This window comes from Chenopodium album, chromosome 5, assembly GCF_948465745.1.
Source record: "Chenopodium album chromosome 5, dcCheAlbu1.1, whole genome shotgun sequence".
Taxonomy (NCBI): domain Eukaryota; kingdom Viridiplantae; phylum Streptophyta; class Magnoliopsida; order Caryophyllales; family Amaranthaceae; genus Chenopodium; species Chenopodium album.
In genome coordinates, this window is record NC_137838.1 from 5,527,959 (window position 1) to 5,540,742 (window position 12,784).

Sequence of the window (12,784 nt, forward strand, 5' to 3'; positions counted from 1 at the left end):
ATACGCAGCGTTTAAATACTCCTCCATAAAAATGGTTGAACCAAACAAACCCAAAGAAAGAGACGTAACCATGAATTTGAAAAAACCAAACTCCCAAACACCACCGGCGAATTCTCCGACGGGTCAACCGGACTCACAGTCACCATCTCCGTCGGCGGCGGCGGCAATGGCGGCGGTGGAGGAGCTAGTAGAGTCGCTCAACCAACGGAAAATGTACCGAGAGGTTACACTCGCTCTCCGATCCGGTCTCCGAGACGCGCGAGCTGAGTTCTCCTTCCTCCGAGTTCGCGGCCTTCGTTGTCTTCTCAAGTTCCTGCGTTCTGTTGCTGAGTCTGACTCGGTTATTCGTCTCTTTTGCCTTACTCAATCTCTCCCTGATCTTCAAGGTTTATTTTTTCTTCTTGTGTTTTAAGGTTTGATTTTTGGTTGCAAATGTGGAATTGAATTGATTTTTGTTTTTATGTTGTTGATTGATTGATTGTTGATTGTGAAATTTTGGATGATGTAATTGAATTGATGTAGGTAATTCTGGTGAGATATTAGGTTTGATTAGTGGTGTTTATGGGTTGAATTGGTGATTGATGCTATGAAGCAGAATTCAGAGGTTTTTTTCATTAAGATATGACATTGGAGAAAGTTGTGATTTTGTATAATAGAAACTGCAATTGGAAATTGAGTTTTCGAGGAAGATTGAAATGGTAGAAGACGGAATAAGTTCATTTTTTTTGCTGTCAATTTATGTAGTTTCAAGACATTTTATTGAAATGTTGTATCTTATTGGACCACAGGACACCTTAATTTGTAATTTTAATTATATTGGAACTGCCCTCAGCTTCAATGTATTGGAAAGTTTAATTACTTTCATAATTAAACCAATATTTTCGAGTAAATTTGTTGATCGATTTGACTTCTGAAAGTAAAAAATTGCACATACTAGTATTTGTGAATGCAAGGAGCATCAAATAGCATAAGATTGATTGTTGTTGCATGATTATACAAAGCTATTCACTTGTGATTGCTCTTAGTCCTCATATCTTAGTCTGTTTCATTCTTTGAGATGATTTAGACTAAAATATGTCTTTTGGGAATCTTGAAGGTTTATAAAGGTTTAAGTGATATGCCTTCTTAATTTGATGGTTTTGGGTGATATTGACTGTTGGTTATGTATGAGCAGTGATTCCTGTACTTTTTCAACATTCACTAAAAGATTCGGAAGAAGATAGGGTGACCAGTTTGGATCATATATTCACTGTTGAACCTATGAAGTTAACAAACCCTTCAACTGATACTGAAGTTGCACTTGCACTTCGTGTTTTGGAAGGATGCTGCCTGATTCATAGGCAAAGTACAATTTTGGCCCACCAGCACAAGGCAATTCCGGTATGACATGCTCTTTTTGCTATTGTAAAAACCTGGTTTTCATTAGTCTCTAACATGATTATGTAAATGTTTTATTGCATTCCTACCATCATCTTAGGGTTTAGGGATGAAGTGAGGAAATTTATGTGAGAAAGGTAAAAGAAAGAAGCCCGTGGCTGGCGTTGTTCAGGTCTGAGGTAGTCTTAGAGGATGCTTGATTGGGATCAATAATAAAAAAGTGTAGAGTCATGGAAACTGGTGTGTTGGTGTCGCCTTCTCTGGAGGGTTTGTAGCTGATTAGCTCTTACCTTAAGTTTCACATGCTACTTTTCTACTTTTCTGTTGAAGTTTAAATGATAACTTTTCGAAAGATATATTGAAAGTTGTAATGGCTGAAAGCTACTAAGGAAGATGTATGATTGTTTATGAAAATTGAAGGATTCTAACTATTGGGTAGGGAGGAATATTTTTGTATTTAAGTCTACATAAGAAACTTGAGAAGGATTAGTTTCCTGTTACAAGTTATGAATATTTAATCATATGCAGGTGCTAATGAATATATTATCGAGTAGAGGAGCTCTTGAGCAAGGTGCCAGCGTTGATGCTTTGATTGCTTTGATGTTAGATTCGACAGCTAATCAAATGGTATAACATGTCAATTAATTTCAGTATAAAATCTATCATCTATTACACAAGTATGTGTTTAATTTTAATTCTTGTAATATATTGTTTTTCTCTAGGATTTTGAAACCTGTAATGGTATTGAGGAAGTTGCTGCAATTATTAGAGACAAACAAGTTGATGAAAATCTCAGGTATTTTCAATTCCTGTATCCAATATTTATCAAGAGCTTTATCTCATTTCTTTTTTTATAATTGGGACCTTTGATAGTAAGCTCGTGGTAGATATGCATTTAAATGCTTGACATGCTAGAAACATATTTATAGAAATATCCATTCAGTCATCCATGATCCATATTCCATACCTTGCCTTTGTTGTGATTCTCCGGGAAGATGTTAGATAACCTTGGTTATTTGTGTACTTTATATGTTATCACATCTCGCTTAATAACTTAAATCCCAGAGCCTTGGTACACTTTGTAGTATCACACTAGGCAGAACTATCCTACTCAGAATGTTATGGAGTAAATTTGCTGTCAATATCATTATGATAGTGATCTAGCTGTTTGACTTTCTCCTGCCTGCAAGCCTATTAATTCAAACATGTAATTCTTATCTATTACTTCCGGTATCTAGAATTAACTGTAACATTGTTCAAAATAACCAGTAATGTGACAGCCAAATTTGAATGGAGATCATAAATTTATCCACATTAGACTCTTCTGCTGCAATCCTTATGCTGACACTCACTTTGCTATAAATAGGATGAAATGTGGAGAATTTTTGTTATTACTCATTGGGCACGTGGATGGGAGAGATATGCAGCCAATGGCAACAGTGCATGAGGACATACGTCGACTTCTAGGGGAAAAATCTGCATCATTGATATGGGCTGCTAGTCAATTTGGCTCAACTCTTGATCCAGAGGAGAGGATGACAGCTTTGCACATCCAAGCTCGTAGAGTCCTGGAATCGCTTGATCTCTTTGGAGTGTAGCAGACAGTTAGTGATTTTGGAAGGGTAAGAGTACATGATTTACTGATTTTGTTTGGACAATCCATATGCAGAAGATTGGTTCCAACACTTTTGACTTTCTATTATGTCTAAGCTTAGAGGAGTGTAGGTGAGCCGAGTTGCTGCCTTTGTTGCCATCCTCTGTTGGTGTTCTTACCATTTCTCTACAAGACTGGTTTTTAACTCTTGCCTGGAAATGCTACACAGTAACTTTTTGTATGTCAATTACTTTGGGTTGCTGTATAGAGCTTGTTCATCTCCCAGGAGTCATGGACCATGGTTTATTAAACATGTGTCGATGTATAGATGACCGTACATTATTGGTTGACTTTACTGTAAATGATAGTTTCTGTTGACAATCGGCATTAACTTTGATGCTTTATTCCTGATTAAAGTAAAAGATTTTTTTCCAGACTATATTTGATAAATAGATTTTTCTGTTCCCTGAGTTTGCTTGAGAATATTTTCTCAGAGATCAGAACTTATCAAATTTCTCTGTTCCTAATATTAGTACTTTTTTTTAATTTTTTTTTTATTATTATTTTTTAAAAATGAAAATATAGCACAGTAAGTGATACTCGGGCCTTGCAGAGAAAGGGCAAAGTTAAATCAAAAGCTTTAATAAAGGACCAATCTTTCTACTAGACCAAGGAGTTGTAATACTAATATACTATGATTGGTTGTTATCCAAAAAAGGAAAAAGTTTACTCTCTCCGTGTCGTATTAATTGCAACACTTTATGTTTACGTCCGTTTCTAATCATTGCAACACTTTCTTATTTGGTAAGAATCCACTATGATTTTATTAATTATCTCTTTTACTAACCTCACTTTCACAAATTAAATATTATCGTATTTTTCCTTTTTACCAATTCCACTTACAATACCTTTTTTTTTTTTTTTTAAATTTATTATTTCCCTCTCATACTAACTATTTCGTATACTTTTTAAATTAAAACCTATAGGCCTACTCTATATTTCCTTAAATTATGTGCACTCCCTATCGTTACGATTATTTCGAAACAAAGGGAGTATAAAATGATGCACTTTATTGTGATTATGAGAGCCAATTTTTGTTAAATAGGGCTGGATTTAGGTTAAGTTAAATAGGGTGATAGTATTACATTGCAGTCTATTAAAAAGTCAATTTCTTTGAAATAGGGTGATAGTATTACATTGCACTCTAATTATGTTTGGACAGGTTGGATAGACAATTTAGGGAGACTTGTTATGACAGATTTATGGTAACTTTTAACACATTAGAAAAACAAAACCGTGTTAATACAACTAACAAATCTACTCCTAGTTGGTATCAAACTTTCCAAAAATAGGTGTTACCTGTTACGTAATTGGCAAGTGAAGAAGCTACAACTAAAGAAGTCATATAAACAACATCCACCAACAATTTCCCACGTGTTCCACAAAACCTACACCTACTGCTGTCTTCAACTCCGCAACTCTTATTAAGTCAGCACTTCTGTCTTTTTTATAAACCCCTCAAAAAAAGCATAAACAACTCAAAATTAAACTGTTTTAATTTTCACCCAATTTAACATTAAACATGGCCGGAGATTCTGCCGGAAAATCGCCGGAAAACGATTGGATTAATCTATTGAAGAACTTGGAAATTACCCAGATTGCTGAGGTTTTTGATGGGGTTTGTTCAGATTGTCAAACTCTTCTTAAATCTCGAATTCTTTCTCTCTCTAATCGTAAGATTACTTCAAACTTCTCTCTCTTTTTTTTTTAAAGAATTGATTTTAATTTTTTTTCGCTCTTTTAATTACTAATTTATTTGCTTAATTGATTTTTTTACTGCGATTGGATTTTTTTTCTTCTTGTGATTCGATAATTGTGAAGTTGCGATTATGCAAGATTTAAAATTTAAGTTTTTTGGGTTGAAGAAGTAGTAAATTTATAAACTTTCCCTGCTAATATACACACTTACACAGTTGAGTGAGTTTACAAGTGATTGTGATAACAGATTGTTAGAAAAGATTGAATCTTTAGAATTTTTACCTCCATTGGAATATAATTTAGTTATCACATTACTAGTTTATACGAGGTTATACACTTATACACTATCAACTTGACAGTTAATTACAACTTCAAGGCTAATTGTTATGTATGCATGTTTTAGTATAAAGGGTGCACATATAATTTTAATCAATGTCAACACTATTGTAATACAATCATGTTTAAAGAGATTTACACATTCAAGTGGCGTATGGAAGGATAAGATATATGCAATCTTACCTTGTAATTTACAAAGAGATTGCTTCTAATTTATTCTTAATGTGATAGGAAATTTAATTTGTTGATAAATCTGATGATATTTTGTTCAATTTCTGTTTACTGTAATTTTGACTGATTGAAGATGAATATGTTATCCTAAATCAATATGTTTGTGATTTGTAATATGCAGAACATGCTGTCCAAGAAACCAGTGAAATAGGCTCATCAATTCCTGTATCTTCTGAATCAAATACACCATCTTCGCCTTCTGACAATAACCAACAACTTAGCAACCAGGAGAAAACCCCTCTTACCACAGAATCTGTGCATTCGATGAGACAAGAAACCAGTACTGATTATGAATCTCCTTCACCAGCTAATCCGAAGCCACAACTGCGTGATCTTTTCAGTAACCTTAACTCATCTCCGAGTAATGGAAACCATGTTTCTCCATCTACTAGTGCTAATGGATCGCCAGATGAGGAGGAGTGGCGCAGATATTCACAGGTTAGGAGGAAAAAGGATTTTGTGCATTATGAGAGGGTAGATGGGAGGAAGGTAAATGTGGTGCAAGGATTGGAACTTCATACTGGGGTTTTTAATGCTGAAGAACAGAAGAAAATTGTCGAATCTGTTTACAACTTTCAGAAATTGGGACGGAAAGGGCAGCTTATGGGTAAGTTTGTGCATCTCTTTGCCTATTTTAAGGGTTTGAATTTCTTATTTTTAGTGTCCAAGTGTATCTTTAGAATATGCATTGAATCTTTGTTAGTAGGTTTGTGATCAAATAACGAAACATGGTTTTTCAAAAATTCGGTTTCAGTTTTCAAACAAACCCCAAATCATAATATTCTAAATGATATCAAGCAAGCTCTGTAATATGTATGTGATTAAGGTGTTGCTTGTCTTAATCTTTCGTTTGGTTTGAATTTTTGCAGAACGTACGTACTCTGAACCAAAGAAGTGGTTGCCTGGAAAAGGACGTGTGACCATTCAATTTGGATGTTGTTACAATTATGCAGTGGTAATTCTTTTAAATGCCTTTATATTCTAGCTTTTGCTTTTATGTTTTGTGATCATTTTAGAATATCTCATGCATTATACTTTGTATTTTCTTAACTTACTTTCAGGACAAAGATGGAAATCCTCCTGGTATAATTAGGGATGAGGAAGTTGATCCCATGCCTCCTCTATTTAAAGAGATGATCAGAAGAATGGTGAAGTGGCATATCCTGCCTCCTACATGTGTCCCTAACAGTTGCATAGTGAATATTTATGATGAAGGTGATTGTATCCCTCCTCACATCGATCACCATGACTTTCTTCGGCCATTTTGCACCGTCTCTTTCTTGACAGAATGTAATATCGTCTTTGGTTCAAATCTCAAAATCTTAAGCCCTGGAGAGTTCACTGGTCCAGTTTCCATTCCTCTTCCTGTTGGGTATGTCCTTTAATTGTTTGATTTAATTTGTTGATTTCTTGAACTGTTAGTGTAGCTGTGAAAATCTCAAATGTTTTTGTACTTTGATCATCCATCGAAGAGGTAGCATAGTTATATGCACTCCTGTCCTGTATTAGTTGAAATTCTTGAAACATATATAGCTTCTTGGGGGTATTCCATAGTACTAACTACTAAGTATAGCTCATCTTTTTGGCAAGATCTCTCTTTTCTTTAACTACCTGTCATCCCCTTTATCGTTAGTGGATATGGTACAGCTGATACTTAGTAAAAAACCTTATTATGATGCTCGCCAAATAATTCACTGCAAGTCTATAGTTATGGCAATATACCACTAAGTGGCACTAACAAAGGATTGGTAGAAGATAAAATATGTTGTGAATCTTGTGATCGACTTTTTTGTGAGCCAAACTAAGGGAGGGGTTAATTTTCTTCTGCAGACTTTTGTTTTAATGCAGACACTGATCTATTCAGTAGTAATTTCATTCATCAGATAATGTTCAGATTGGATAATTTTGGTGTCCAGTTGGCAGCTCTTCACCTTTAATTTTTTTTTTTGTAATCTTCTGACTTATCACGGTGCTGATATTCTTTTTATGCTGCAGATCTGTTCTTGTTCTAAATGGTAATGGAGCTGATGTTGCTAAACACTGCGTTCCTGCTGTCCCGACAAAAAGGTTTGTCTGATAACTCTATGTCCTAGAGACATCTGATATAACATTACTAACTTTAAATGCTTATTCTTTCTGTTTCTTGTGTTCTCTTCTTTGACATTGTTTGATATCTTGTTGTATTTAGGATTTCTGTCACATTTAGAAGGATGGATGATAGCAAAATTCCTTACCAATTCTCTGATGATCCTGAATTGCTGAACTTAAAGCCTCTTGTTCGATCTTCATTGCCCAAAGTAGGCATAGCAGTCCAAAATCAACATCAAGGTAGTAAAGTTAATGGCAAAGCAGATAAATCAGATGCACAAGAAACAATTGGCTTGTCAAATTCAAGAGAAACAGTGAAGAACTCGTTCGTCCTCCAAACAGACGACTTCCCCCCATTAGGTGGCTTCAAATCGAGGAAACGTTGAATAAGTTTGGTGTGCATGGATGATGAGTGAGGGTTTTTTTTTCTCAATGAAGCTTTGTTCTCATGTTGTATCATTAATGTGCCTTTTGATGTTTCACATTAATTTAACTTTACTTCAATTTTTTAGAGGGATAATTTTAAAGATATATTGCTGGTACCATTATACTTTTTTTTTTTTGTTAATTAGAGAGTTCTTGTACCATTGTACTGTTAATTCATAAACTAATCCAATTCTTTATGTATGTCCTTGCCTTCAGTTTTGGCGTTTTGAGTACTTGGAATGAGCCCTTTGTCAAATATTATAGGATGTGTTGGAAATAAATGGTAATCATGGCATACATAAACCAAATAATTCTTCAATTATACTAAGTACATATATAATAGATGCCAACTATGGCGTACTAAACAAAATACAAGTAGTTCTAAACAAAGGTACATTAGTCGTAGATTAAAAAATAAATACTTTATATAATGTCAGCGCAGTAGCAAACAACCGGGACATTGTAGGAATTGCATATTTCTCGTGTTAGTCGATACGAAGTACATGGTTAGGAGTCTTAGGACTATCTAAGCCCCTGTGCATACAGTCCGAGTAGCTTATGATCTATGTGCACATAATTAATCACAAACATGTCTCTATCTTACTAATTGGATCATAGTATGGTGATACATTACCATACATAATACTGCATACATATAACATATGATGTATGGAAATAATTTTCTCTATCTGATAATATACTGATGCTTGAATCCAACTTTCAATATGTACACTCACTGTATGGAAGCGAAGTATACGCCCATGTTTTCATCTGCATGGTTAAATTCTCTAACATAGAATATATCTCCTCTGTTCTTATATGAGATGAATCACTTGCGGTGAACACATGAACATCATTCCCATCTTCAATCCAACTACATCCAGCATTTTTTCGCATTCTTCTCTCTGTTATAATCTTTCGTATTCTTAACAAATCATTCCATCTACCAGAAAGTGCATACATATTTGCCAATAGAATGAAGTTCCCTGAGTTATTTGGTTCCAATTCTAGAAGCTTTTCTGCTGCCATTTCACCAAGCTTCACATCACCAGAAACTACACAGCCTCCAAGTAAAGCACCCCAAGTCACAGAATCCGGTTCCATTGGCATGTTTCTAATCAGCTTGTAAGCTTCATTGGTTTTACCACACCTACTTAACAGGTCAACCAAAGCCGTGTAGTGTTTCAGTGAAGCTTTCACGTTATAACGATCCATTGAATTGAAAATCTCATTGCCGATGTCAATTTTCCCAGCATGAACACAAGCAGAGAGAACTGATAAAAAGGTAATCTCATCTGGTACAAAACCATTGGCAAGGATGGTATTGAAAAGAGATATACCTTCCTCTCCAAGGCCATGCATTGCATAGGCAGTAAGCACCGCATTTTGGGAAATCAGATTAGGTTTTAATATCCTGCTATTTGCCCTTATTGCATTCTTTATGCTCCCACATTTTGAATACATGTCTACAAGGGCCGCTCCAATATAGACATTTGAATCATACCCACATCTGATGGAATACCCATGAACCTGCTTGCCTCGTTCAATTGTAGCCAATTTAGAACAAGCAGGTAAAATTATCCCTATTGTATAGATATCAGGCCTTAAATTTGTACTCTGCATCTCCTTAAGCAACTGTAAAGCAACTTCATAGTGGCCGTTTTCCACATGGCCTGAAATTATTCCATTCCATGTATATACATTTGGATCAAAACCATACTCTCTCATTCTTTTTAAAAGAATTGGAAGTGCATCCATCTGATTGCACCGAGCATAGCCTGAGATTAGAATATTCCATGTGCTTATATCACTATCGTTAACTTCTTCAAATGCCTGCAGAGCAGCCTTAGGATCTTGGAATGTAATGTACATTTCGATTAACGCTTCTGCCACAAAAGGATTAGAGTTTAGACCCTTAATGATGGCTTGACAATGTATCTCCTTTCCTTGTCTTAGAGAACCCTTGCCAGAACAAGCAGAAAGAGCACTTCCTAGAGTATATGAGTCCACTTCAATCCCTTCTATTAGCATCTCCTTAAACAAGTTTAATCCTTCTTCAAAGAGGAGGTTATCAACATATCCTGAAAGCATCGCATTCCAAGTGATAAGATCCCTCTTAACACCGTTCTTTTCTAGTTGGTTAAGAAGGTCCTTGGCTTTTGAAACATCACCAGTGTCACAAAATCCAACAATCATAGTATTGAAGGACACTACATTCTTCACTGAAAACTTTGAAAACAGTTTCCAAGCATTTTCCATATCACCACTCCTCCTGTACACATCAAGCAGCCCATTCACTACAATGGGGTTGGTCATAAATCCGTGCCTAGTAATATAGGCATGAATCTCCTTACCTAACCTTGGTGTTTCTAGCTTAGCAAGAGCTGGTAACACACCAGCGATTGTTTGTGCATTTGGCTCCACCCCTCGAGCTCTCATTCTAGATAACAACTCAATAGCTTCATTTACATACCCATTTTGCGCAAAACCACTAATAACCCCACTCCAAGAAATGACATTTGGGACAGAATCTCCTGAACTCGACATCTTATCCAAATTCTCCAATGCCTCATCAACCATGCCATTCACAGAACAAGCTGAAAGCAGACAATTCCACGAGACAGAATCTCTCTCGATCATCGTACTAAAAAGCTTCTTGGCATCACCCAAAAGCCCACATTTCCCATACATATCTATCAAGCCATTACCCACATAAACATTCAAAACAAACATAGCTTTTATCACAAACCCATGAATTTGTCTCCCAAGCTCCATATCCTGAAGCCCACTACAAATCTTCAAAACAACAGGAAAAACAAAGAAATCCAACCTCAAATCCTCAAACAACAAATCCAAAAACAGCAAAAAACCGTCCTCAAACAACTCATAATCTACATAAACACTTATCAATGCTAACCAAGTGTACAAGTTTCTCTTAGGCATTTTATCAAACAACATACGTGCATCATGTAAACATTCACATCTACCATACATTTGAAGCAATTTAGTCTCAACAAATTCATGCCCATGAAACCCAGATTTAAGGGCATGAGCATGAACTGATTTACCCAGAAATGGGGTAGTGCAAGATTCAAGAATTGAAGCATAATTGGTGGAGTCAAGTGGAAGATTAGTGAAGGATTGGTCAAAGGAGAGAGAATTGCAGATTGGTTTGCAAATTGATTTCAGTTTTGAGAAGGCTATTATTGGCGGGTAATGAGAATATGAGCTACGCTCAGGTAGCTGGAACACCCATGAAATTCGCGGGGTTGCAACAGTTTGTAACGGTATGATAGCCATTTATGTTAGAATTGGAGATTGCCTGTGTTTGTAGCTTACAAGTGGTATGGAGTATATTGTATTTTGTATATGTATAAGCTACCTCCGTTTTATATTATTTGCAGAGGAAAAATGTCTAATCGTTGGTATCATTGCAAATAATATGAAACGGAGGTATCCCGTTGTTTCATTTAGTTATTTCACTTTGTATTAACATAATTATCGACGAAAAATTGAATAGAGGGTGTAAATTTAACTCAAATATGCCCAAAACGAGTGAATTATCGTGTTAGAGTTGAGTTGCCATTAATCTATACTCGTACAATTTTGTTGATTACCTTAACACACTACGGAGTAGGTTATAACTTGGTGTTTAACTTATACAAACAACAAATAATTTTTCATTAAAATTTATGACATATTATTGGTATATTATACAGTACTTATGACATTTATCAAAGCATTTGTGATTTTTTTCTAACCTGTATTCAATTGCATTAATTTAAAGGGAAAAAAGAAAACTTTATTTCCATATTACCACATGCAAATATGCAATAACTTGTGTTCATGCTTAGGCCAATAATTTTCATTAACATCTATATATATATATATATATATATATATATATATATATATATATATATATATATATATATATATAAACACGCTTAATTATTTTTCACTACATTTTCGGTTTATCATTAATCATAATTTTAATTATCATCATATGTTTCTATCTACTCCGTACTTTTTACAATTGCGTTAATTAAAAACAATAGCTAGTTGTAATTGAGAAAATAATTTAGAATTAAAATTTTGGACAAAATATATTAAAAACACAAGAGATGATAACCCTTTCAATTTTGTAATTGGTGGTAACTATTGATAAATATTACTCCGTAGTTGTGAAAGTAGATGTTAGTTGTAAAAATAGATGTTAGCTACCAATAACTTACTACTTAGTAGTCCGAGTAATTGCTAATCTAGTTGTGAAATTTAACTAATTGTTGATATAGTAGAACACTTTAAATAATGAAAATTCTAAAGAAAATTTAATTTAGTACTCCTTATGAACATTGATCTAGTTGAAGAGCTAAAATTTATTATTCATCACTAAAATACTAAACCTACTCCAAAGATTGTTGTCAAACACATCATAAATCTTTGTTCTTTTAAACTTTTTAGCAGTATATTTAGTAGAACAGAGTAGGTGTTAGCATAAGCGGAAAAGATTTTAATACAGCAAAGCAATCCACCAAGAGCTCAAAAAAACAATGCGTAAAATTACATTTACTATATCTACCCTTGGGGCTACATTTAATAACTTCTACACCCTAGGGCCACTTCACATAAATTCTAGTTTGACTCTAAGGAAAATTCTATTTGACCAAGACTTTCTCTAAGGCTAAATTGATTAATGTATGCATGTGTCTTGCCTTTTTCCGCAAAATAAAAAAATATTTATTACAAATATCTATTTTGTTTTATTATTATTATTATTATTATTATTATTTTAAATTAATTGTATTTAATTTATGATGATAATAATTATTATTAATATTATTAATGTTGCTGTAATTATTAAAAGAATAAATTTTGACAAAACTAAGTGACAGTAAGAAATGAGCTGAAAAGAATAGAATTACTATGATTTTTCTTTAAGACAAAAAGACATAGTTGTAGAAAATTATGAAC

General features: G+C 34.3%; 3 protein-coding genes across 5 annotated transcripts; 2 read left to right on the forward strand and 1 right to left on the reverse strand.

Moving 5' to 3' along the window:
* Positions 1 to 63: 63 nt before the first annotated feature.
* On the forward strand, positions 64 to 3,405 carry LOC145631646 (uncharacterized). 2 transcript variants are annotated; one of them, XM_081683771.1, is made up of 6 exons: positions 64 to 386; positions 1,175 to 1,380; positions 1,906 to 2,004; positions 2,100 to 2,173; positions 2,744 to 2,999; positions 3,093 to 3,405. In XM_081683771.1, exons 1-5 carry the CDS (start codon positions 71 to 73, stop codon positions 2,973 to 2,975), a joined length of 927 nt encoding a protein of 308 aa, XP_081539897.1. In that variant the 5' UTR covers positions 64 to 70; the 3' UTR covers positions 2,976 to 2,999; positions 3,093 to 3,405. The 2 variants fall into 2 exon arrangements, with proteins under 2 accessions (XP_081539897.1, XP_081539896.1); XM_081683770.1 differs by having other exon boundaries at positions 2,744 to 3,405.
* Positions 3,406 to 4,446: 1,041 nt separating this feature from the next.
* Positions 4,447 to 8,178, forward strand: LOC145631648 (RNA demethylase ALKBH9B-like). Of its 2 annotated transcripts, none has more exons than XM_081683774.1 (6): positions 4,447 to 4,704; positions 5,604 to 5,903; positions 6,166 to 6,251; positions 6,358 to 6,668; positions 7,292 to 7,363; positions 7,485 to 8,178. In XM_081683774.1, exons 1-6 carry the CDS (start codon positions 4,554 to 4,556, stop codon positions 7,768 to 7,770), a joined length of 1,206 nt encoding a protein of 401 aa, XP_081539900.1. In that variant the 5' UTR covers positions 4,447 to 4,553; the 3' UTR covers positions 7,771 to 8,178. The 2 variants fall into 2 exon arrangements, with proteins under 2 accessions (XP_081539900.1, XP_081539899.1); XM_081683773.1 differs by having other exon boundaries at positions 5,418 to 5,903; positions 7,485 to 8,176.
* A 47-nt stretch (positions 8,179 to 8,225) lies between these two features.
* LOC145631647 (pentatricopeptide repeat-containing protein At3g16610-like) lies at positions 8,226 to 11,146 on the reverse strand. Its single transcript, XM_081683772.1, has one exon. It carries the CDS (start codon positions 11,108 to 11,110, stop codon positions 8,531 to 8,533), a length of 2,580 nt encoding a protein of 859 aa, XP_081539898.1. The 5' UTR covers positions 11,111 to 11,146; the 3' UTR covers positions 8,226 to 8,530.
* Between the last annotated feature and the right edge of the window lie 1,638 nt (positions 11,147 to 12,784).